Source organism: Phodopus roborovskii, unplaced genomic scaffold (genome assembly GCF_943737965.1).
Source record: "Phodopus roborovskii unplaced genomic scaffold, PHOROB, whole genome shotgun sequence".
In the NCBI taxonomy this organism is placed as follows: Eukaryota; Metazoa; Chordata; class Mammalia; order Rodentia; family Cricetidae; genus Phodopus; species Phodopus roborovskii.
In genome coordinates this window covers 2,704,686-2,727,095 of record NW_026126416.1, presented here as the reverse complement: position 1 = coordinate 2,727,095, position 22,410 = coordinate 2,704,686, and the positions used below count along the sequence as shown (strand labels likewise).

General features: G+C 42.2%; 1 protein-coding gene across 1 annotated transcript in view; it reads left to right on the top strand.

The window, feature by feature from the left end:
- The window catches only part of Dennd1b (DENN domain containing 1B), a 166,536-nt gene that overhangs the window by 109,026 nt on the left and 35,100 nt on the right, over positions 1 to 22,410 (top strand). Inside the window, exons 13-14 of the mRNA XM_051183180.1 lie at positions 10,384 to 10,509; positions 12,845 to 12,946. Of these exons, the coding sequence (XP_051039137.1) occupies positions 10,384 to 10,509; positions 12,845 to 12,946 (228 nt within the window). The remainder of the gene's footprint in view (positions 1 to 10,383; positions 10,510 to 12,844; positions 12,947 to 22,410) is intronic.

Below are 22,410 nucleotides of genomic sequence, written 5' to 3'. Positions count from 1 at the left end.
AAATCTCCAAATTTAAAAAAATACATCAGTACCAGCCTAGATCCTTCTTGCGGCTAGTGATAGGAAAATGGGAGCTTTGATAAGCATGTTACTTTTGCTTATCAATAACCAGACCATTCCTTGACCTCTAGGCTCATTAAACTGAACCGTTTATTTACTAAAGTAAAATCGTAAAATCGTTGTGTGTGAACCATCCAAACTCAGACCGGTGGAGCCTGCTGCTCCATTAGGAGATTCGCAGAGACTGGGCTGCTAGGAAAGGTAGGCTAAGCACTGAGGAATCCATCCACCCCATCTCCACTGGGCAGAGAAATTCCCATGAAAATAGAATTCCGGCTTTTCTAAAACATTATCCTTATGGTGTGCACATTCCCTACTGTTACGCTTCAGGAGAAAGGGTTGTTTACTAAAAAGAAGAGCAAGAGGGAGGCGGCCTTCCTCTAGGTGACACTAAAATCTGTATAGTGCACTGAGCTGGCTTGAGCCTTTGAAGTCTCAGCCTAGTGGGGATCGCTTTTAACCAGAGAAGTACTTCTCTTGCATATTTCTTCCTTCCTTCCTTTCTTTTTTTGTAATTACGATATTGAGATGCTAAGCCAGAGCCACAGATGCACAAATACAAATATAGACAGTTACAGAAGAGTCCATGCTGCTTGTTTAGCACTGCCTTAGGCTAACTGCCATTGTGAGCATGTAGGAAAAGGAGCATTACAGCCAGCGCAGGCAGGCTGCAAAAGTGCTGCCATTTGAAGGCTGCAGACTTGCGGACAGCTGCAGACTCTGCAAGAGCGGGCTCTGAGACCAAGTCATTTGCTGAAAACAGGAGGGGTTTCTGTTGCTGTTTTTAAAGTTGTGAGTTTTCTAAACTAGTTTAAGCAGTTGTTCAACTCATCTGTAATAAAGTCCTCATCTTCATCATTTTTTCAACGTCGCCCTTTAGAGCTTAATATGGTGAATGTTTTAAATGAGGTCTGATAAAATCCTGAAAGACAGCGATTTTTTTTAATGTGTGATCTACATTAATAAATATTTTTGAAGCCTTGTTTGATTAGTTAGTAAGTTAACTGAGATTTAAGAGGAGGCCTCTTTAAAGCGTCCACCAGAGCATTTAAGTTAGGCTTACAGGCTGGGTGACCCTGTGTGCATGTGCAGTCTATTACCATGTCACATTGACCAGTGGCCACGGCCGCTCAGAGGTCAGTGGTCACAGTTGTCCTGAATTACTAGTTCCCTTTTCCTGTGGGCCCTCTGGTGTGTTGCATGCTGTAATCTTCTTAATGGCTTCATTCCAATATTCACACATAATATTTTAGATTTATTGACTGTTAGAAATACTACCACGCCAGTAGCAACTTCCTCTGCTCTTAAGGTATTTAAAATTGGAAAAATAAATCAGGGCAGGCTGCTGGAACCCTTTGTTTTCCTTTTGGTTGGAAAAAAAAACCCGCCTTTCTTCCTGTTTTCTGACAAGAACACTTGTTTTTTTGATTTTGTCATTTCAACGTAGACTTGGGTCATCAAAACAGAACAGAAGCTAAGTGGTTTATTGGGAATGGTTTTAAGGATATTATTTCTCAGGGAAACTTTTGGAGGCGCTGACACAATGAGACTCCTTTGTAGCTCGTGCACGAAAGGATGGTGGCTTTATTTTAGTAATATGCCACGTAGACATTTTCAAACATAAGTAGTTGGAATATTTTGAAATAAAAGAGTAAACTTCAGGCTAAGTGATCATCAATCAAAGTTAGTGTTATGGGAGTGTGTTTAGGAGAGTCGGAAGAAATGTTGAGTTATATATAACAGGGTACATTTCAAACGAGTTCATTTAACTTCAGAAAATGAACTATTGAAATCCCTCATTCTATATATTTATAGGCAGATTTAGTTTAATTACATAGTAATTTAAAATTTTATGTTTCTTACTTTTAGTGTTCATTTAAGTTTTGTCATTATTAATATTTTATATTGAGGAATGTCACTATTCATAATGCGAAAAGGTAACCTATTTACTTGTTGGAAAATTAGGCTAATAATTAAGATTACAGTATGATTTAGGAAGTGTGTTCTCAGGAATGTTAAGATCAGCAATTATAAACCAAGTCTTATAGATGAAAGCAGCTGAGACTTGGCCGACATCTGACAAAACTACTTGTATTAGAATATTCATTACAACAGGCAAGGGGTTTTTGCATAACCATCTTTAGATAATTTTAATTTATTAAAGAACAATTTTTACTTTAGGTAAGAAAACTGAGACACAGGAAGTAAAGCTAGAACTTTAGTTGATAAAGTTGGTCTTTGTATCTATACCCCAAATAGAAGACCATAGTTCCTCATAGTAAACGTGATGTTTGTGTATGAGAATGAGTAGCTTATTTACAGTTTTAGTCACAAGCAGCTTGCTGTTCTTACCTTGCTAAAGGAATAACAACATGATATGTTTGATTTAAAAATTTTCAGCACTGTTTCTTAAGGTGTTTTTACCTGTAAATACTATTGTTGGGAAATAATTGTTTTCTGTGAAAGTATCTACCACCTTGAAGTGTTACTCTGTGTAACAGTCATTATAATTAAACTCACATTTATCAAACATCTACTGTGTACCTTTCCATGCTAAATTAGATACTGTTAGGCACATTGTGATAGGATACCTAGGTTTGGGCATAAAATCTTTTAATTACTAAAATATTATAGAACACTTCTTATAAACGGCCTTATGTAAACTATCACACTTGTTACACTGTTGCAAAATATCCTTTGAAGGAATATCCTAATGATTTGCTTGTGATATAAAAAGTGGAAGGCACAGATTACTGTGAGTTACCAAAACTCTGACAAGGAACCTAAACAACTAGAGAAAACCTCCAAAACACAAACTTGAAATCAAAATTTTGAGTGGCTACATTTAAGAGAGTTCATCCATTTGGGGATCAGTTTTGAAAAGAATTGGTTATTTTAGAGAATTTTTAAATTAATTTAAAAATTATAATGTAAAATATTATGTCATGGCCATGAATATTATCAGTACATGTCTAATGCGTTGACTAGGTCCTCTGATTTAACATGAGGGCGTTAACAAGTTCAATGGCACAGTGTTTGTTATGAATACGGTGAGGCTCCCAAGAATATGATTTTAGTTCCAGGTTTGTCCTAGCCCTGCTGCAGCCCTGCTTGTGCTGAATGGTCAGTGAAGTCTCTGAGAAATGCCAGCAGTGGTCCATGCTGGAAAGATATTACCACTTTCCTCCAATTAGAGCATGACATGGGGGACATTGGTGGATAGAACGGACTCGAGGAAACAAGCCTGGTTTCTGTTGTCCTTGAAGATGCCTCTGCCTGCTCCTCCTCAGCTGCCTCAGCTGCCAGGACTCTGGCCCCAATTGTCCCAGCCTCTCCTGCCCCTCTGTGCTGTGCTTTGTAAGGAGATAGCACTGGATGCGTGAGTGCAGACGAGAGATAGAGCCACACTGCGCAAATTCCTCAGCACAGGAGTTTGCTTTTAAAAATCTCTTTGTAGTTATCATCCAGAATATTATATAAGGATACTCTGGTTTGATTCCCATAATCAGATTCTACTTCTTTTCTATAATTGAACATTGCGTTTCTTGCCTGACTGGAAAATGAACACAGTGAGACCATTCTGATTGTCTTTGAAAACTCACCATCTCTTCAAATGATTGCTTTCATAGATGTAATCATGTCTAAAATGAGTTTTTTGTTTGATTGTAGGTAAACTATTTCCCTGCTGTTTTCTCCTTGCGTAGTTTCAATACAAGGCTTACATATAAAAAGAGGAAAGGGGAAGGCAGATACATCCCCATCTGTGTATGTGCTCGCGAATATTTCAAAAATCTGTACTTGTCTCTCACTTGAATAACAGCTGGCCCAAGCTTATGAGGGGCTCCCTCTTCCCCTCTGTATTTTGTCATTTATAAAGTTAAATTTATCGTTGTTACTTTACATGACCTCCACGATGGACTTCTAGCTTTTCATTCTAAAGGATGTCACCTCCCCCTCCCTCCCTCTTTCCCTCCCTCCCTCCCTCTCTCCCTCCCTCCCTCCCTCTCTCCCTCCCTCCCTCCCTCTCTCTCTCCCTCCCTCCCTCCCTCCCTCCCTCCCTCCCTCCCTCCCTCCCCTCCCTCCCTCCCTCTCTCTCTCCCTCCCTCTCCCTCCCCCTCTCTCCCTCGCTCCCTTGCTCCCTCCCTCCCTCCCTCTCTCCCTCCCTCCCTTTCTCTCCCTCCCTCCCTCCCTCCCCTAGCTTTTCTGTTTTCTTGTTTTTGATTCAGGGTGGTAAGGAAATGGCAGATTTTGGTTCTCGTCCTTTAAGGTTCTCCCCCATTTGTCCTAGTCCTTTGAAGCCTCGACTTTCCCACACTGAAGACACTGCTGTGGTGCCTAACCCTGAGCACATTGTCCTCGGCACAGTTCTGAACTGTGCTGGCATCATAACGGAATGGAGAATTCTGATCCTGGTGCCCATTGCAGAGGCTGTGCTTGAGTAACCTAGAGTTAGGGTAAAAGCCTGGAACAGGTAGTGCTGCTCACTTCATGTACTCTTAGAGGCATTCAGTGGCTCAGCGTGCACTTATTAGGCACTTACTGTGTGCCCATATCATGCCGAGAGCTGATAATATAGTGGCGAATAAGGAAAACAGATACTTCCGTTTAAAGACAGACATTCATTTGATAAACACTCGTCTAGCATTGTAGATCCAGACAGATTTTATACAAAAGGGGTGCACTGAAGAGATTGGCGTGAGAGTCTTAGTTCCGGGCTTAGATGCAGGGGGATAGCATGTTGGCCTCTGTGGTCCCTGATGAACTGCCTTTCATAGTAATGCACGGGTTTTAAGGACTCAGTGTTCCTCTCTGGGTTAGTATGACTGTTCCCTCTTGGCCTAGTAGGAACCTTGGGCTGTATTAGTTCACTGAGTGCAGGATTTCCGCTTCAGCATAAGTGACTGAGCTTCGTCTTTATTTTTATCTCATACGACTCACATATAATACTTTTTGTTTCTTCTTTAAGTGATAAATCAATTAGGGTACAGGTTAGAATGCCATAACAGGGAGAATTCAGCGGTATTGATGAAAGTATTTATTTTTCCAATACCAAATGGCTAGCCCTGAAAGTACAGCTGTGAGTAGCAGTATACAGACCAGACAGGTTATTTTTAGAAATGTATATACATATACATACTTGCATATAACAACTATTAAAGAAAAAGAAGGCCATAGATTTGAAAGAGTAGGGAAGGCTTTGACGAGAGGAAAGAGCAAAATATTATAATTATAATATCCAAAATTAAGAAAAAACTTAAAGTTATTAAATAATTAATTTAACTTATTGTTAAATCAATTAAAATATCAAAATAAAAATAATTAAAATAAATTTTAATAAAATATTACATTGGAAATTATTTATTGTATAATAATTCAAAGGAAAGCTATCCAGAAGTGGGCAGCTTCCGTCTTGAAGGCTTGGTATCAACTCCCCAGTTAAGATGCCTGTTCTTTTATTTATTCTCAGCTTTGCTTTCTAAGAAAGTAGAAATCCAGGTAAGGTGTGCAAACCCCTGCTCATAGTCCATTTGCCTACACCAAGTCACAGGGGGGACAAGTATATCATCCATGCATTGTTCAGCCTTTGGGACTCACATTGACAAAGACAGGGAGAACTGATCAGTGCCACTGAAGCAGCTCACGTTACTACCGGGAAGTTGACAGGAACATAATTTTGGCCAAGCTTAGATACCATTTTACTTAGATAAGCCTTTCATAGCACAGCTAATGTCTTTGTATAATGGTGACCTACATAGTGAGTATAAGTATACCTGTATTAAAAACTATCGTACCATGTATATATGTATGCATATATGTGATACAATAATATATGCATGTATGTATGTATTTGTGTATGTGTGCATGCTTCTAAGTATATAAATACCACATGCTTAGTTCATATTGCATTCCTTGTAGGTTTTCAGTGATGACCACTTGGTTTCCTCCCAGCATTTCTAAATTCCCTGGAGTTCTTTGTGTAGGGTTGAGGCCTTGAGGTCTCCTCTGTCCACATTAGCATGGTGTTACCCTTACTCAGCTCATTTTCAGGCATTCGTGTTGGCGAGACTTTATGGCTACAGCTTCTGAGGTTATAGGAATCACAATCCCACAGCAAACTCCCTGTCTGTCCCTCTGGCTCTTACAATCCCTCTGTTCTTTCTTATGTAGTGGCTACTCGAGCCTTAGGTGCAAGGGTGGTTTTGCAAACGTAGCCGTTGGGAATGGACTCTACAATTCTGCATTCTGATCAGTTGTGGTTTGCTGCAATGGCTTTCTCCATGTGTTGCAAATGAAGTTTCTTTGCTGAGGGGTAAGAATAACACTTACAAGTAATACTTAGAATATAGTTGGGTATGTTGATGTTTTGGTGATGTGTTGGTTTCAGTATCCACGACTGAACTGTCCCTGGTAGTTAGCCACGATATGCATGCCGTTTATGGCCCCTTTGGGCCGCCGTGCCATGCTGGTCATCGTTGCTCCTTAGGGTTGCCATTGCCTTGCTGGTCACTGTTGTTATAGAATACTTTCTTCACCATGATCCTGAAATAAAATCAGAGTATCCAGGTAAACGTTATTTTCCCTTATCACGACAATGACGAGAAAGGCCCATGCCCACTGTCACGGACTTCCTGACTTCCTGGTGTCACTGTGACACACACACACTCTTGCATACTTGTTGTGCTTCTTACTTGCGCTTCTGTTTTTATTCATAGCCACCTTGCTGCTAAGATGGAAAATGTGGGCAGGTGGTGTCAATGTCACTGACTTTGCAGTGAACTTCCCATTGCTTCTATTGTTGCAAATGGCTGCACGGATTGTCCCTGTACAAAGGGAACTTAGACATTTGAGAAGAGAAATAACGTGTTTCTTTCTGAAGATTCTTTTTTCCCCCGTTGAAGTTTTTTTTTTGGACCGGTGTATATCTAGCTAGACAGAGAATATATTTTTAAGCAGAAAAATGTCTAAAAATAAAGTGTAGGGAGAGCAGTGACATAATCTTTAGCAAGTGAAGGTTTAGTGTAGTTTACTTTCCTGAAGGGGAAAAAATGCTTACTGAGTGCCTTTTCAGTGTAACAGGATTTGTGATAACAGCCCCATGACCAAAGTCCTAAATATTGTTTTCTGAATTTAGAGTTATATGATAATGTAAGTTTTACAGATCCTTGCGAGGATGTGCATTTATTTCATATCTAAAGGGAGAAGCTTGGAACTAAGTAGGAAATGTTTTACCCAGAGCAGATACTGCAGAGGGTGCCGAAGAGACACCATCAGAGGACAGATTAAAAACTGCTAAAAGCTAATTAGCACCAAAGGGCAATGGTAACCACTGTTGATTTACTGAAGAGATCTGAAGGCCAGTGAAAACAGCAAGGTTTATATTAAATCAGTGCACTTATTCCTAAAATGGATTTTAAAGACAATTTCATCTTGGTAGACTATTATTGAGCATCAATACTCACACATAGGAATCTTGAATTCAGGTGCCCTTCTGGCCCCTGGAAACTAGATCTAGTGACAGTTATGGCAATCTAGAACAAGCCAAGAAAAAAAAATCTTTGTGATGTACTTGAAATAACATAAAAATAAGCAAAAAAAAAATTGGCATGTTTTTTGCTAGGACATTTTGTGCCTCGCATATTTATATGAGGTTAGATAGCACTAACTGACTATTGCACTAACCAAGAAAACCCCGAGACCCACAGGTCATCTCAAGTTCTCTAGAAATTTCATTCATAAATTCAAAGCACAGGCAAAATTGATTTAATGATATACTTTATCTATTCTATACAAAACAGTGCTTCAAAATCTACTCAACGTAAGGTTTGTTGAGTTGTGTGTGTGTGTGTGTGTGTGTGTGTGTGTGTGTGTGTGCAGGGTCTTCTTTATATTTGGAGCAGATATGGTCTTGGGTAGCGACATTCATTTGCTCATGTGCCTGGTGTCTGCCATTTTGGAAAGCACAGTTACAGAACGGGAAATTTCTTTTTCTTTCTTGCATTCTCGATACTGAATGACCTCCTAGATGATCGCAAGTGTGACTGACTGACTGACTGGAAGTGAAGGATGTGTCCTCATTTGATCAGGAAGGCCTTGGTGCTGTGACTAGTTCTCTGGACAGCCTGGATAGCAGTTGTCCGGTCCAGGGCATCACTAAGGGAAGGCTGGGGGGGGGGGCGCCTCCCCATTCCGCGAGCATGCGCTGACTGCCCTGACAGTAGTGTTTCCTTGTTTGCAAAGATACAAGGCATGACCTTTGTAAATAAGTGAATTTTTTGTTTTGTTTCATTCTTTTTTGTTGAAAGGATGTAAAAACCCATTTAGTTTTCATAATGTTCTTAGTCATTGAATGCATATTCCTTACATCATAATCTTTATGGGAAGGACAGTAATTGAATATATACTTTGATAGAAAGATAGCATTTCAAATCAGAATAAAGGACATCAAGTCTGAAGTGTGTTTGAGCTACACTATTGTTTGAATATGTGGATTACATAAACTCGGGTTAGATTCTAGTAATAAAAGCTGTGAATCTGGTTTAGCACTTTGTGGCTAAATGAATTAGAGTCTAAACTTTTATCTGAATCTATGGAGCTTGGATATAAATTGAAAAGATCACAGCTATGGGGATAAGACCTATACCGCAAAGGCCTTTCTGAATAGATTATGAATACCATAACTCAATAATTTTTGAAAACTATAGTTATAATTGGACCCAACGGGGGTCTGTTTCTTTGATGAGATCACAGTCACTGTGACTTCACAGTGGAAAATGTCACTGCTGTGAAGGTTTATCACCTGTAGAGCTGGTCTTCCCTCTGATGCTGTGTTCATTTCTCATTAGCATTATTCAAAGTTTAGTTGTTAATTAGGTTCACGCTTCAATTACAATCATCACCTACAAGAGTAGTCAGGACAACTTGAACAAAGAAATAAAAATATTCTCCTTTGCACACATGTAAAAGATAAATGGTATTATTCTATTATCTGGTAGTTCATACAGCTGATATTGTTGTGTTGAGGGAGCAATCCAGTTGAAGTTCCTCTCTAAATCCGTTTTTATTCCCATAAGAAAATAGAATGCAACTTCACATTTTTCTAGGTAAAACATCAATAAGGGACATATGAAGTTTGTGTATTCAAGTGTACAGACTGTGGTTTTCTATTTTGAATGGAACTTGTTAGTGAAATGAATAACAAAAGGAGTTAGCACCCTGAGTATGAGCTCACTTAAAACTCAGTCCAATAGCCCCTCCTCTTGCATTTCTAAAGCACATACGTGAAATTAGAATAGGTGTGAAATATTCTAAGTTCAGCGGCTTTTCAAACTTTTCATGTTACCAGATAAAACATTAGTTTTTATATTGCTTCTTAAAACATTAGTATTGCCAGGTGTTGGTGGGGCACGCCTCTAATCCCAGTACTTGAGAGGCAGAGGCAGGTGGATCTCTGTGCGCTTGAGCCCAGTCTGGTTTACAGAGCGAGTTCCAGGACAGGCTCCAAAGCCACACAGAAACCCTGTCTCAAAAAAAAAAAAAAAAAAAAAAAAATCGGCATTTTGCTCTGATTACCTACTGGTGTGGCAGCATTCCAGAGCACCAGGCTAGTATGTGGTAGTGAGAAGCACTGGGCACTGAGTTTGCATAGCAACTCTGCCTCTGAGCAGCCACACAGTAAAAGCAAACTGGTTCCTATTGTTTGTTCTAACTTTGTTTTCATTCATAAATGAAAATGTGAATGTTTTCCGAGGATAATGTGGCAAAATTTAAATGAGACAATATACAACATTTATATTACATAATTTTCCATTCATGATACGGTCTCTGTAACTTTATCTCTTCTGTCTTTCCTTCTGATAATGATAAAAGGAGAAAATCACTTACGCAAATGATGCTTCCAAACAGAAAATGGAACTGTAGATGATCTTGAAGGACTCCTAACAAATACAACGCACAACAGAAATGAACGCTACGGACCCAGCTTTACCTCTAAACAAGCAGACACATGTTATAATTGCTAGAAATCTGCAGAATAGTGCCTCACAAGCAGTTTACTGTAAATAATTAAAGCTTATTTATGTCAAGAGGCCTTGGGAGAAAAAAGAGAGCATAAACCAATTTGCATTAGCACGTTACTATCCTCTCCCGCTCCCGTTTCAATTAGCGGAGCAGCAGGTGCTGGGTACAACTAAAAAGATAAGCTCTCGGGGAGGACGATGGATTCTGGCCGACCTGCAGACATTGCGCTTTGCCTGCTGATTGGGTTCGTACCTCGCTGTACCAATTTCTGAGGTGTTAATTTAACTGTTCCTCTCTGCCGTGCAGGTCTCGGCCTTGAAAAATAAGCTGAAGAAGCAGTCCACGGCTACGGGAGACGGAGTGGCTCGGGCCTTCCTGAGGGCACAGGCAGCTTTGTTCGGGTCCTACAGGGATGCTCTGAGATACAAGCCTGTAAGCATTCATTTCGTCACGGTTCTAACCGCCTTTCCTTTCCACGGCCCCTTTGAATGAGACAAGGAGAAAGAAGCATCTTAATATTGCAATGGAAGGAAGGGTCGTGGTTGCCTTTTTTTTTAAAAATAAGACAGGGTTTCTCTGTGTAGCTTTTGAGCCTGTCCTGGAACTCGCTCTGTAGACCTGGTTGGTCTTGAACTCACAGAGATCCGCCTGCCTCTGCCTCCCAAGTGCTGGGATTAAAGGCGTGCCCCACCAACACCCGCCCGGCTCGTGGTTGTCTTTATAACTCAATAAAACATGCCTGCCTCAGAGCTTATTCTTATCCAATTCATCAACTTCTGCTTTAGCTCTTTACATTATTGGTAGGTAATATTCCCCAATGATCATTGGCCTGTCGTCTATGTAGAGTTCCAGAAGTGGGATGTTTACTTTTGAGAGAGTTGATGCATTATGTTCAAGCATTTAAATCACTCACCTGTTCTTATGATCGCCAAGAATGTCACTTGAACTTAATTAATTAATAGCGTAGTTAGGGCAGGTCCAAAGTGGAAGGTCAGGACATTAGCGCTTTAAAACTTGATATTTGAATGTTTGTTGTCTTCCTGGTTCATAGCACTTTCTGGAGCATGTCTTGTTTCATATTGCCACTTATTCCAATTCCCTGAAAAGATGATTGAACTATAGTCTGTAGAACATTTGGAAGATGAGAATTTGCATGCCATCCTGGCCTGTCTTCCACAATTGATGTGCGAACCTCTTGAACATAACGAGAAATAACAAATATAGATGTTTAATATGATGTCCTCTGACTTACTGCTTCTTTCTGTAGCTCTCGTGCATTTCAAGGGTTTTTGAGTTATGGGGAGAAATTTTTAAATGGGTAAAATGTTTGTACCTCCTGTCTTTAGATAAATACGTATATCTACTTCTCTGCGATTGATTTGCCAGCTTCGCTTCACTATAACAAAATACCTGACCAAAGTTAATTATGAGAAGAAAAGTGTATGAAGGTGTACGGTGCTCCTGTTGCTTTTGGGAATCCGGCATAGCAGGACCAGATGGCAGGGATCCCCAGCTGAGGAGTAGAACTCCACACACGATGACTCAGCCATGAGGAGGAGAGGGCAGGGCGGGGATGGGATCTATGTCCCAGTTAAGGCATGTCCCAAATGAACAGAAACTTCCCTCTAGGCTTCTGTGTCTTTACAGTCTTCCAGTTTCTTCATCGGCCAAAGCCCATGCCTCTAACATATAGAAGACATTCACCTCAACCATAGCAAATACTAATCTTTCTGAAATATATGTACATTGCAAGGTATTCTAGAATTAAACATATTGTAGTGGGGACCATATAATCTGTGCTTGAGTCCTGGACTGAGGTCTTTTATGACTTCATGCAAATTGAATTCTTAGTTTTTTGTTTGTTTGGTTTCTTTTCTTTTCTTTTCTTTTCTTTTTCTTTTCTTTTCTTTTTCTTTTCTTTCTTTTTTTTTTTTTTTTTTTTTGAGAAAAGAATAGTTCTTATTCGTGGGCTGTTTGTACATGATGTTAGTTACTGTTCTTGCTGTGACAAAATAAAGAATAGAAGTAACTTATAAAAGAAATATGTGTTTTAGCACAGAAAGGCCTGATGGGAAGTAAGTGGTGTACCTCATGACAAGGATGCATCTAGCAGAGACTCCTTACAGTTTATAAACAAGGAAAGAACTGTGCTAGAAACAAAAGCAAATAAAACCTGCAAAGCCTACCCAGGCCCATTTCTGCTAGCTGGGTCTCATATCCTAAAGATTACATAACCTTCTCTAAAGAGCGTTCCCCCCAACCCCCAAGCTGAGGGTATAATACTCAAACAAATGAGCCTGTACGGCATAGTTTAGATTAGACTATATCATGTTGCCTGTGGCCCTCAGAGTACACAGCTGTGTGATGAGGCACCAAACACGTAATGCAGCTTCAGAGTTCTTGAGTTGTTAGCAGTCTGAGGACTGTTTAAAAGCCCAAATTCCAAAGTCTCTCAGCTGTTAGATATGAGCCACTGTGAGAGAAAGGCCAAGCTGTACATTTCTAGTTTACAACAGAACAGAAAAAAAAGTCCCCATTCCAAAAGTGAGGAATGATTGTGCGGGAATTCTGGTTCAAAGACAGCAGGAACACAGCAGGGTAACCATTAGACCTAAAGCTCGGTACAGGGCTGTTCCTACTAGCTTGGGCACTGCATAGGATTGGTTTGTGTCTCATACCCCCCTGTGGCCCTCAAGGCGTCTCCTAAAAGACCAGTTCTCTGTGAGTGACCTCGTGCTGACGTCCCCAATCCCTCCCTTCTGCCCAGGGCGAGCCCATCACCTTCTGTGAGGAGAGCTTTGTGAGGCACCGCTCAAGTGTGATGAAGCAGTTCCTGGAGACCGCAGTGGACCTGCAGCTGTTCAAGCAGGTAAGACTGCTTGAACACCATTGTCTGTCTGTCCGTCCGGAGAACAGCGCCATCCGGCACGTGTGCCCTGACAGGACGTCCCAGGGACAGAGTCCGCCTCCTGGGGAAAGTCATTTCTGAGTCAGGAGGTTGTCTGGGTATGGTCAACGGAAGAGTGCCTTGTAGCACTCCTGTGGTGGAACATTCTGGAAATACTGTATGCTGTTGAAGCCGAGGACTGCCCAGAGTGAGAGAACTGTGACCTCGAGGTTGTCCAACACCTGGGAACATGGGTACGAATAACTCCGGACGGACTGAGCCGGCTATATTTAGGAATACACACACACACACACACACACACACACATACGCACACGCACACACTCACATACACACACATACACGCACGCACATGCATACACACACATGCGAGCGTGCACACACGCATACACACATGCACACACACGCAAAAACAATTAATGAAAAAGAGGCTGTGAATTTGAAAGAGTGGCGAAGGGTGGGTTTAAAGAGAGAAGTGGTGTAATTATTTTGGGCGTGTGGAGTGTTTAGGAGAAGGAACAGGAAGTGAGGAATGATGAAATTATAATCTCAAAATGAAAGAAGAATATTTTAAGTGTCTCAGGAGAAGTTGATAAGTTCAGGTATGCATCCAGGAAGCCTATCCATCCACAGAAGTGAGCTGACGTGCTGAGCAGACCGAGACCATCACAGTATAATCCAGTTTGTAATATAATTCAAAATCTCAGTTATAGTGTATGTCCTGAGGGATTTTTTTTTGAGATATCATTTCTATTTCAGAATAGCAAATGTTGACATCAAAATTCAGATATTTTAGTTCAGAGACACTGGTTTTTCTGTGACAGTGTCTCACTCTATGGCCTTTGCTGGCCTGGGATGTGTACTTACAAAGCTCTGCCTGCCCATGCCTACAAGTACTGGGATTAAAGGAGCATACCCTTCCTTTTTTTTTTTTTTTTTTAATTTGTGTACACCTATGTGAGTTCATGTATATCGAATGTTTATAGGAGCTCTTGGAGGTCAGAGAAGTCAGATAGGAACTGAGCCCTGGACCTCTGCAAGAGCAGAAAGTACTTCTAAATGCTCTCTGTTTGACGAATTAAAAAGTAACCTCCGTCTAGAATGTGCTCTGTGATAGTAGAACTATCTTCTAAATAGTAAAAATTTACCACAGGGTAGAAAGGAGAAGACCAGTGCCAGCAATTTCCACACACTCACTGTGACATGCGTGTCTCTCTCTCTCTCTCTCTCTCTCTCTCACTCACACACACACACACACACACACGCACACACGCACTCAGGTTTAATCAGAATGATTTTATCTGGCCCAGGGATCCAGTGGTAGTTACCGCTCTCTAAGTCTCTCTCACTGATACTTCTTTGAGATTCTGTTAACTAGATTCATCCCAGTCAATATAGCATAATAAATTTTGTTATTGAAACCATTTAAAATCTGTTTGATTTTAAAAGCATTCTGTTTTAATAGTCATGTATAGTTGGTTTAGTCTTAATCTTGTCGTGAGTACATATTTTCATTTCTACAAAATAGAAACATTACCATGAACTTCACAGGACTGTGAAGAATTTCATAAGAACAGCTTGCAGATGCTCAGCAAATTTTGTTACCTGCCTCTTTTTACATTAATAAAATAACAAACATGTATTATTGCTATGAAAGAATGAAAGATAGCTCACTGTTAACATACTTGCTATTTTTCATACAGCATCATGTATGTTGGCTTCTGTAATTCCAGATCCTGCAAATCTGAAGCCCACTTATGTGGCACACCTCACACAGACGCAAAAACATAAACGAAAGTTAGTAAGATCTTTTAAAAATGCTTAATATGAAAAACAAGAAAAATGCTTAATATGAAACATGGAAGCGCCCCTTGGCAGCAGAACCTTCATAAGGACAACTTGACTAGTTTTATGTAGACAAATGAACCATCATTTAGGTATTCATACCATCTTATGTCTCATAAAGTAATGTATTATTTAGAAATTATATCATGTTTTGTCTCCTATGAATGCAATACTTGAAGATAGCCCTGGAAAAAAAATTTAAAAGATTCTTGTATCTTCAGAGATACTTCTGTCAAGATGGAGAGAAGAGTGTGAACTTTGTACAAGGAATTGCTCTCCATCGTAAGGAACTGGTATCTGTTAAGCATCTAAAACCACTCAGGGTCTCTCTTAGCAATAATTATGCTTACAAATGAACAGTTCCTGAATCCGCAGCAGTAGCATGTAGTTGTAATGTAACAATTAACATGAACTTATTTCTGGCAATGTGACAGAGAGGAAACTTCGAGTCCTTTTTACCATTTAATTAACTTCAATTGTAGTATTTTATATTTGATTTGCAAACCTTTATTGTCAGTGACTAAATGTTTAAGCAATTCAGTATGACGGTTTGACACTTATTCACACAGATGCAGGGTCTTAGCCCAACCACTGAAGGTTGAGCTGGGTGCAGGAAGGGTAGGGTAGGGTAGGTCCCCAGCCTCCAGGATCCTGGAGACAATCAGACTCGGCAGGGAGAGGAGTCAAGCAGGAACTTGGTTATTGCCACTTAGCATCTTTTTAATGCAATAACCACAGGGCAGGAAAACAGCCTGTGGTTTTAAATGTCAACCTATCATGGGCCAAGTGCCCTGTGCTTTACCTAGTGAACAGGAGCCATTCATGCAGTGACCTCATCTGGTTCCATCTTGTCAGCCAGTCACCCTTCTTTGTGAACATCTCAGGACTCCCTCTTGAGTTCCCCTCAGCGCGCCATCTTTGATTGGCTCTTGTGCCCTTCATACAACCACACTTGTAACCGCATGCTGAGTGTGAGGTGCTCGTTTCTCTAGCTAGATGTAGTCTGACGTAGCTTGTGATAGTGAACATACACAGAGTTTATTCAGCAAATTGGAAATAAATACTAAATTATCACGAACTGTGGTAACCACGTTAAAAGTTAAAAATGGCTCTCAGGAACTCCTGGTGATTAACATGTCCCCCTGTGTTCAGCATCCTGCACTCCCAGACTGCAGCTAAGCAGGTTCTTTAACAAAGCGTCAATTGCTACCTGCCTTATTTTATCAGTAGCATTGACCAGTGAGTATTTAAATTCAGCATTTATTTTACTAAGCATTTTACGGAGGCATTTGTTTTTGTCATGTCTCCAGACTAGGTTCTTAGGGTTTTGTTTTCACTGACATTTGACCTGTATCTCCCGGCCCCTCTGGTTCCACATCTGTGAGGTGAGCTAAACTTGAATGCTAAGCCTCAGATGCCTTTCGCCTCTTACATTTCATGATACTATGAAATAAACACATAGCTTAGGCAGACGACAGTGGACTCCATTTGGATTAATTCCTGTTTAGATAATAGATTTGGATGGAATCCCAGAAATAACTCCTCAAATCCATGACTTTGACATAACCATCTTTTCGTATCTTACAGCTTTATGAATAGTAAAGCCATATTTTAAGTCTGTCTTTATTTAAAGCTGTACTAATAAGGAAATTGTGTGTGTGTGTGTGTGTGTGTGTGTGTGTGTGTGTATGTGTGTGTATTATTATTATTAAATCCACTGGCAAAAAGTTTCTTTGCTTATTTACTTTCTAAGGTTAGGATCATGGCAGAGTTTAGCATGTTAAATCTTAAAATCTAAGTTTATTCTGTGACTTTTAGGCCTCTTCATGATAATCGACCCTCTTGACTGGCAGTGTAGATTACTGTTAGGGTGTTTCATTACTAGTAAATGATCTATATAATTTATATAAAACCCCCCCCAAATAAGCTAAAGCAATTGCTAACTCACTTGAGGAAAACAAATGGTAGGGAAGAGTTCAGCTGAAAATTTCTCTTTTATTACTCATCTAAAATTTTTACCTTTCATAAGCCAATATAAACATGTATTTACTCAACTTTTTTATATAACAAGTACCTTCCAGTGCCAAATAGAGTATGCATTTTATTAATTCAGTTTATTCTTAGACACTCACACACACACACACACACACACACACACACAGGCCACTGTCACTACAACTCTCTTTCATCTGCCTGACACCTAGGCTCACCCTTTCTCTGTACAAACCTCTCTCGAGTTCACATTTGTCAGTTTGTGGCTCGCTGAATTTAAGCAGGGTCATTTGTGTGATGATGGATGTGGAGCTGTCTGTTGGAGCCTGGTAGGATGAGCCCCATGTAGATAGCTCTCCCCAAACCCATCAATAGTGTGTAAAGGGTGGGGCCACAGGCGTCCCTTACTCTCCTAGGGCTGATTGTTTACAGGACCAGTATTGTGTGGGCCCAGTGCAGGAACCATAGTGTCTCTCAGATTGTGGGAAAGTGTCTGTATGTTATAATGTCTACTATACATTTTTCTAAAACACCTCTGTAAAGTATAACATTGGGTGTGTGTGTGTGTGTGTGTGTGTGTGTGTGTGTGTGTGTGTGTGTGTGTGTATTCTCTCTTATACTAAAGCCTGACCACAGTTTCCCCTCCCTCCTCTCTTCCCAGCCTCTCCCTCACAACTCCATCCACTCTTTCTCTGTCTCTGTTTGGAAAAGGGCGGGCCTCCCATGAATTTCAACTAAACAAACGTGGCATATTAAGTTCAGTAATACTAGGTACTTCCCTTTGTATTTAGGCTGGATGAAGCAACCTAGTATGAGGGAACGGATCCCAAAAGCAGGCAAAAGAGAGACAGCCCCTGCTCTCACTGCTAGGAGTCCCACAAGAAGACCAAGCTGCACATCTGTGACATACATGCAGAGGGCCTAGGCCAGACCCATGCAAGCTCCCTGTTGTTGGTTCAGTCTCTGTGAGTCACATTAGTTGACTCTGTGGTTTTCTTGTGGTGTCCTGGACACCTCTAGCTCCTACAATCCTTCCTCCTCTTCTTTTGCAGGACCCCCCTAGCTCTGGCTGTGGGTCTCTGCATCTGTCTCCATCAGTTGGTGGGTAAAGCCTCTCTGATGACATCTGGTCTGGGCCCCAATCTGTGAGACTAGCAGAATAGCACTAGGGATCGGTTCATTGACTCACACCCCCTGCCCATTTTTTGCCAGTCTTTATCCTAGTTCTCTAAGCTATGCAGCCTCTAGGGTCTCCAGGGGTGGGGTTAAGGGTGGACTCCTTCCCGTGGCCATCCCCATAATTCCCGTGGCACCTTTTACCCCAGCACGTCTTGCCGTCAGAACAAATGGTAGGGAGAGGTTTTGTGCCTGGGTTGTGTTCCGGTCTGTTGGTTTGAAAGGAAACGGCCCCCAAAGTAAGTGGTACAGTTGGGAGGTGCCGCCTCGTTTAGTAGGTGTGCTCTTATTGGAGGGAGTGTGTCTCTGCGGAGGCAGAGGCTCATATGTGCTCAAGCCACTCCCAGTGAGACAGACCACTTCCTGTGGCCTGGGCAAGATGTAGACCTCTTAGCCACCTTTCCAGCACCCTGTCTGCCTGCACGCCCTGGTGCTCCTCCACGACGATAGTGGACTGAACCTGTGAGCCACCCCATCAAATATTGCCGTGGCCATGGTGTCCCTTCAAGGCAACAGAAACCCTGACTCAGACACTGGAGGTCTAACCTGGTTACAGTCTTACGCTGCCTCCGGCCGGTTCCTGAGAGTTTCCATTGCACTGTTTCTGGCTTGTCCCCAAGGAACCCCCAAACCCAGTTGTCCCTCCCGCTATTCTCTGCCTCCATCCTCCCCCACCTGATCCCTCCTGTTCCTTTCCCCCCACCAGCCCCATCCACCTTTCGTATATATTCTATTTCTCTTCGCGGATCGAGGTTACCTCACTCAGGAGGAATCTTTTTTTTTTTTTCTAGTTCCACCCATTTGCCTACGAATTTCATACTATCATTTTTTTTTTAATGGAGTAATACTCCACTGTGTAAATGTGCCACATTTTCTTTATCCATTCTTTGGTTGATGGACATCTAGGGTATAACGCGAAAGTCTAGCAGCTGAATAACTTGTGGGTGGTTGAGGCTGTGAATCCCATCCCACGGGTGCAAGAAACGGTGGATGCTTCGTCTCCCTAAGGAATAAACTCTTGATGAAAATGTCTCCTCTGCTGCAAACACTCTCTGTAGTCGATGTTCCCCAGGTTGCTCCTTAAGACTTAGCTAGTGTCTGCTTCTGTAGGGCCTCCCGTTCTTACACAAATCCCCTCTCCGCTTCGCAGTGTTGGACCTGTGCCATATAGCCTTTCTTCTCTCGTTTGACTTTTTTGAGTTATAGACTCTAATGATATGGACTATTGCGGCTTGTCTTTTCAGTACTTCTCCATCCCAATATCTGATCTATCATATGCAATGAGTAGTAATGAAGAAACAAAAAGCTGTGGAGTAACTGCCTGTTATACGGAACAGGCCTGGAGATATTCTGACAAGTTCGGTGTGTAAGAAAACTGTGACGTTAAATATGATAGCACTCTTCAAAACTTGTACTGCTATAGCTTCATAAACTGAGAGTCGTTTGCAAATGGAAAGTCTGTGGTAGTCTTAGCCTTCCGTATTTTGTAACAGGATCTCTTCCCCTGACTTGGTAAGCTGCGCGATAAAAAGGATTGGGTCAGAAGGCAAACAGTTTCCTTTTATGTTAACTGGAGGCTTGGGGAGATTTTTTAAAGCGTTTAACCCCACACAGTGAGCTGTCATAACTCCCCCTGCTTCCTTAGTGGCCGATGCTGCCCATTCCTGGTGTGTGATCTGCAGCGAAGAGCAACACATACATCACTGGTACTGACGGGTCTTCAGGCTTGCAGCATTGGGTGACAGCGGGCGTGGAGACGCGTAAGAGACAGTCACTACACCAAGCATGTATTTGACAGTGTTAAAAAGAATAAAAGGGCAATCAAGGCAGAGAGAGATACTGGTAGACTCGGGTGCAGCAGAAGAATTTTCAGGGGCCAGTAGCATAGGACAAAATATACAGTTTTCAGCGTCTTTTCCTAGCTGATTTCAAGTAGCCCTCAAAATGCGTTCTTCAAAATGTGCTACCCGTCCTCCTCATCCTCCGTCAGCCACAGAGGGTCTGTGAAACAGGCAAGTCACTGAATGTTACATCCAGAATTACTAATTCCAGTGCCCCCCTCTTTTAAAGCCTGTTTCTAATGGAGTGTCATTAAAAGTGAGGCTGTGCTCTTAGAGACAGCCCCCAAGTCTTTTCTCTTCACCCCGCCACCCCAGTGTAATTGGATGTAGTGTTCTGGGTGGGACTTCTCAGAGGGCAAAGTAGGGACGAGCCCCTTCCATTCCTAAGGGGAGGAGAGAAGCAGCAAAATTACTAAGTATGTAGAACTTTAAAAGTCGTGAGTACTGTGGGAACATAATAAACAGAGCACGACAAGACAGGCCCAGTGGTAGAAGCAGACGCAAGGGTACACACCCACGTCTGTGTCACTGCGACACGGTGTGGTCCCCAAGCAGTGCCCTCCCTGTGGGGTAACCAAAGGCAGGGGCACAAAGGATTCAGGCTGTTTGTGTGGGAGCGGACAATGGAATTTATAATGAGACCCGGCCAGATGATGAATGCTATCATGAAGAGACCAGCAGATACTTCAGAGGACTTAATACTAAACATTAGAGAAAGCTCATCGTATGCTTTCGGAGTCGAGAAACTGAGCAGGACAGCTCGCTTAACTGAGCTGCAGGCTCAGTTTTTAGCTATGGCTAACAATTTTCTTATAAAAATTATGTTTCAGAAATGCCGGCTCTAGTGTGTTTATTAGATAGTCAAGTAAGGTACTGAGTAGGTAAACATACAGACAGGGCACATGAGGAAATTGGACTGGAGATGCAGAATCAGGGTTCACTGTCAGATGGCAGTGTCTCTATAGCCCTCAGACTGGCCGCCAAGGGAGATGAGCGGAAGTCCACACAGAGCAGGCAAGGAGGGGCAGGGACCAGGAGGGAACTTGATGTCTTAGCCCAGCAAAGAGTCCCCAGGGGAGACAAACCGCCAGCTGCTGGTGGTGTTAATGGGTAAGGAGGTGAGTACTGGGGCTGGAGCCACCCGAGGCCTTGCTGCCTGGAGGAGACCGTGCACAGAGGCCTGATGGGAGAGAGCGTGGAGGCAAGCTGCCGCTCTGCTCTGCAGCTGTCTGTAAGGACAGAAGCTCACTTGGGGAAGTGAGGTCAGGGGATGGACACCGTCTCCTCCTCCCTCCTGGATTTACTGCCTTCTCCACTAGACGGCTTCTTTCCTTTCGGTGAAATTAGTAAGCAGAATCATCTTTCCAGAGGGAATGGGGGAATGCCTGGACATAATAATAATAATGTATTATTATAAAAAATAGTAAAATACATGGGGATACCATATACCAGGGAAAATAGGGCAGCTTGGCAGTCAGACCCTGTCTGATGTGGAGATTCTGCGTGTGGTCTGAGTGCCCAGGAGGTCATTCATTCTCGGGATGGGTGGAACCTCAGGTGGCCCCCGGCAGAGCCCCGCCCTTATGCAGGGTCTCCTTTACTCATACTTATGTACATATCCACCTGCCTGACTTCCTGACTGCCTTCAGCCTTTCTCAGATACCCCACCCTGAGCACCCGGCTTCTAACAGTCAGTCTCTCCCCCTCCCCCTCCCCCTCCTGCCCCTCCTCCAGCCTGTCTCTCCCAGTACCTGCCACCTGTAACACTGTGTCTCACAGCCTGTTGTCTCCAACTGCCTTGAGATAATTAAACACTATGAGGGTTCTACTTTTGCCTAACCCATTGATTACTGTCTAGCAGATACTGGAGAAGTGAGACAGTTCTTAAATGAGCGGATAAACTGACGGCCCATGCCTTCCTTAACGCAGAGTCTGACAAACTGAATTCGAGAGACCATTGGTTGACTTACCCGAGACTGTTCTTCTGAGTTATTAGTCCACATAGTAAATTGCTGGTCCTTTAGCCACGCATGCACAGTCATCGAGGTTAGAATTCTGGGACGCTACAGTGACTTCATTAACCCAAGCTTTACAGTGGTTTTTCCACATTTTTAATTTCCATGTTTGGGCTCTAAACTGGCCTGTCTTATCCCCTGTGTTAGTGCAGCTTATATTTATATGGACACTAAATTACCACTTTCTGTTTAGCAGATACCTCTCTTCCCTGCCCTGATGTCTTAGTGACTGTTCGATTGCTGTAAAGAGACACCTTGACCAAGGCAACCCATAAAAGAAAGCATTTAATTGTGTAGTTGGTCATTGTCATGGTGGGGAGCTTGCCAGTATGCATACAGGCTGGAGCAGTAGCTGGGAGCTACATCCTGATCTGTAGGAGAGAGTGAGGGGCTGGTGTGGGCTTCAGAAACCTTAGCACCCACCCCAAGTGACACATTTTCTGCAACTAACCCTCCTAGACCTATCAAAGAGTTCTAGCCTGCTGACGAAGCACCCGACTACATGAACGTGTGGGAGCCGTTCTTTCTCAAACCACCACTCTTGCTACATAACGGCA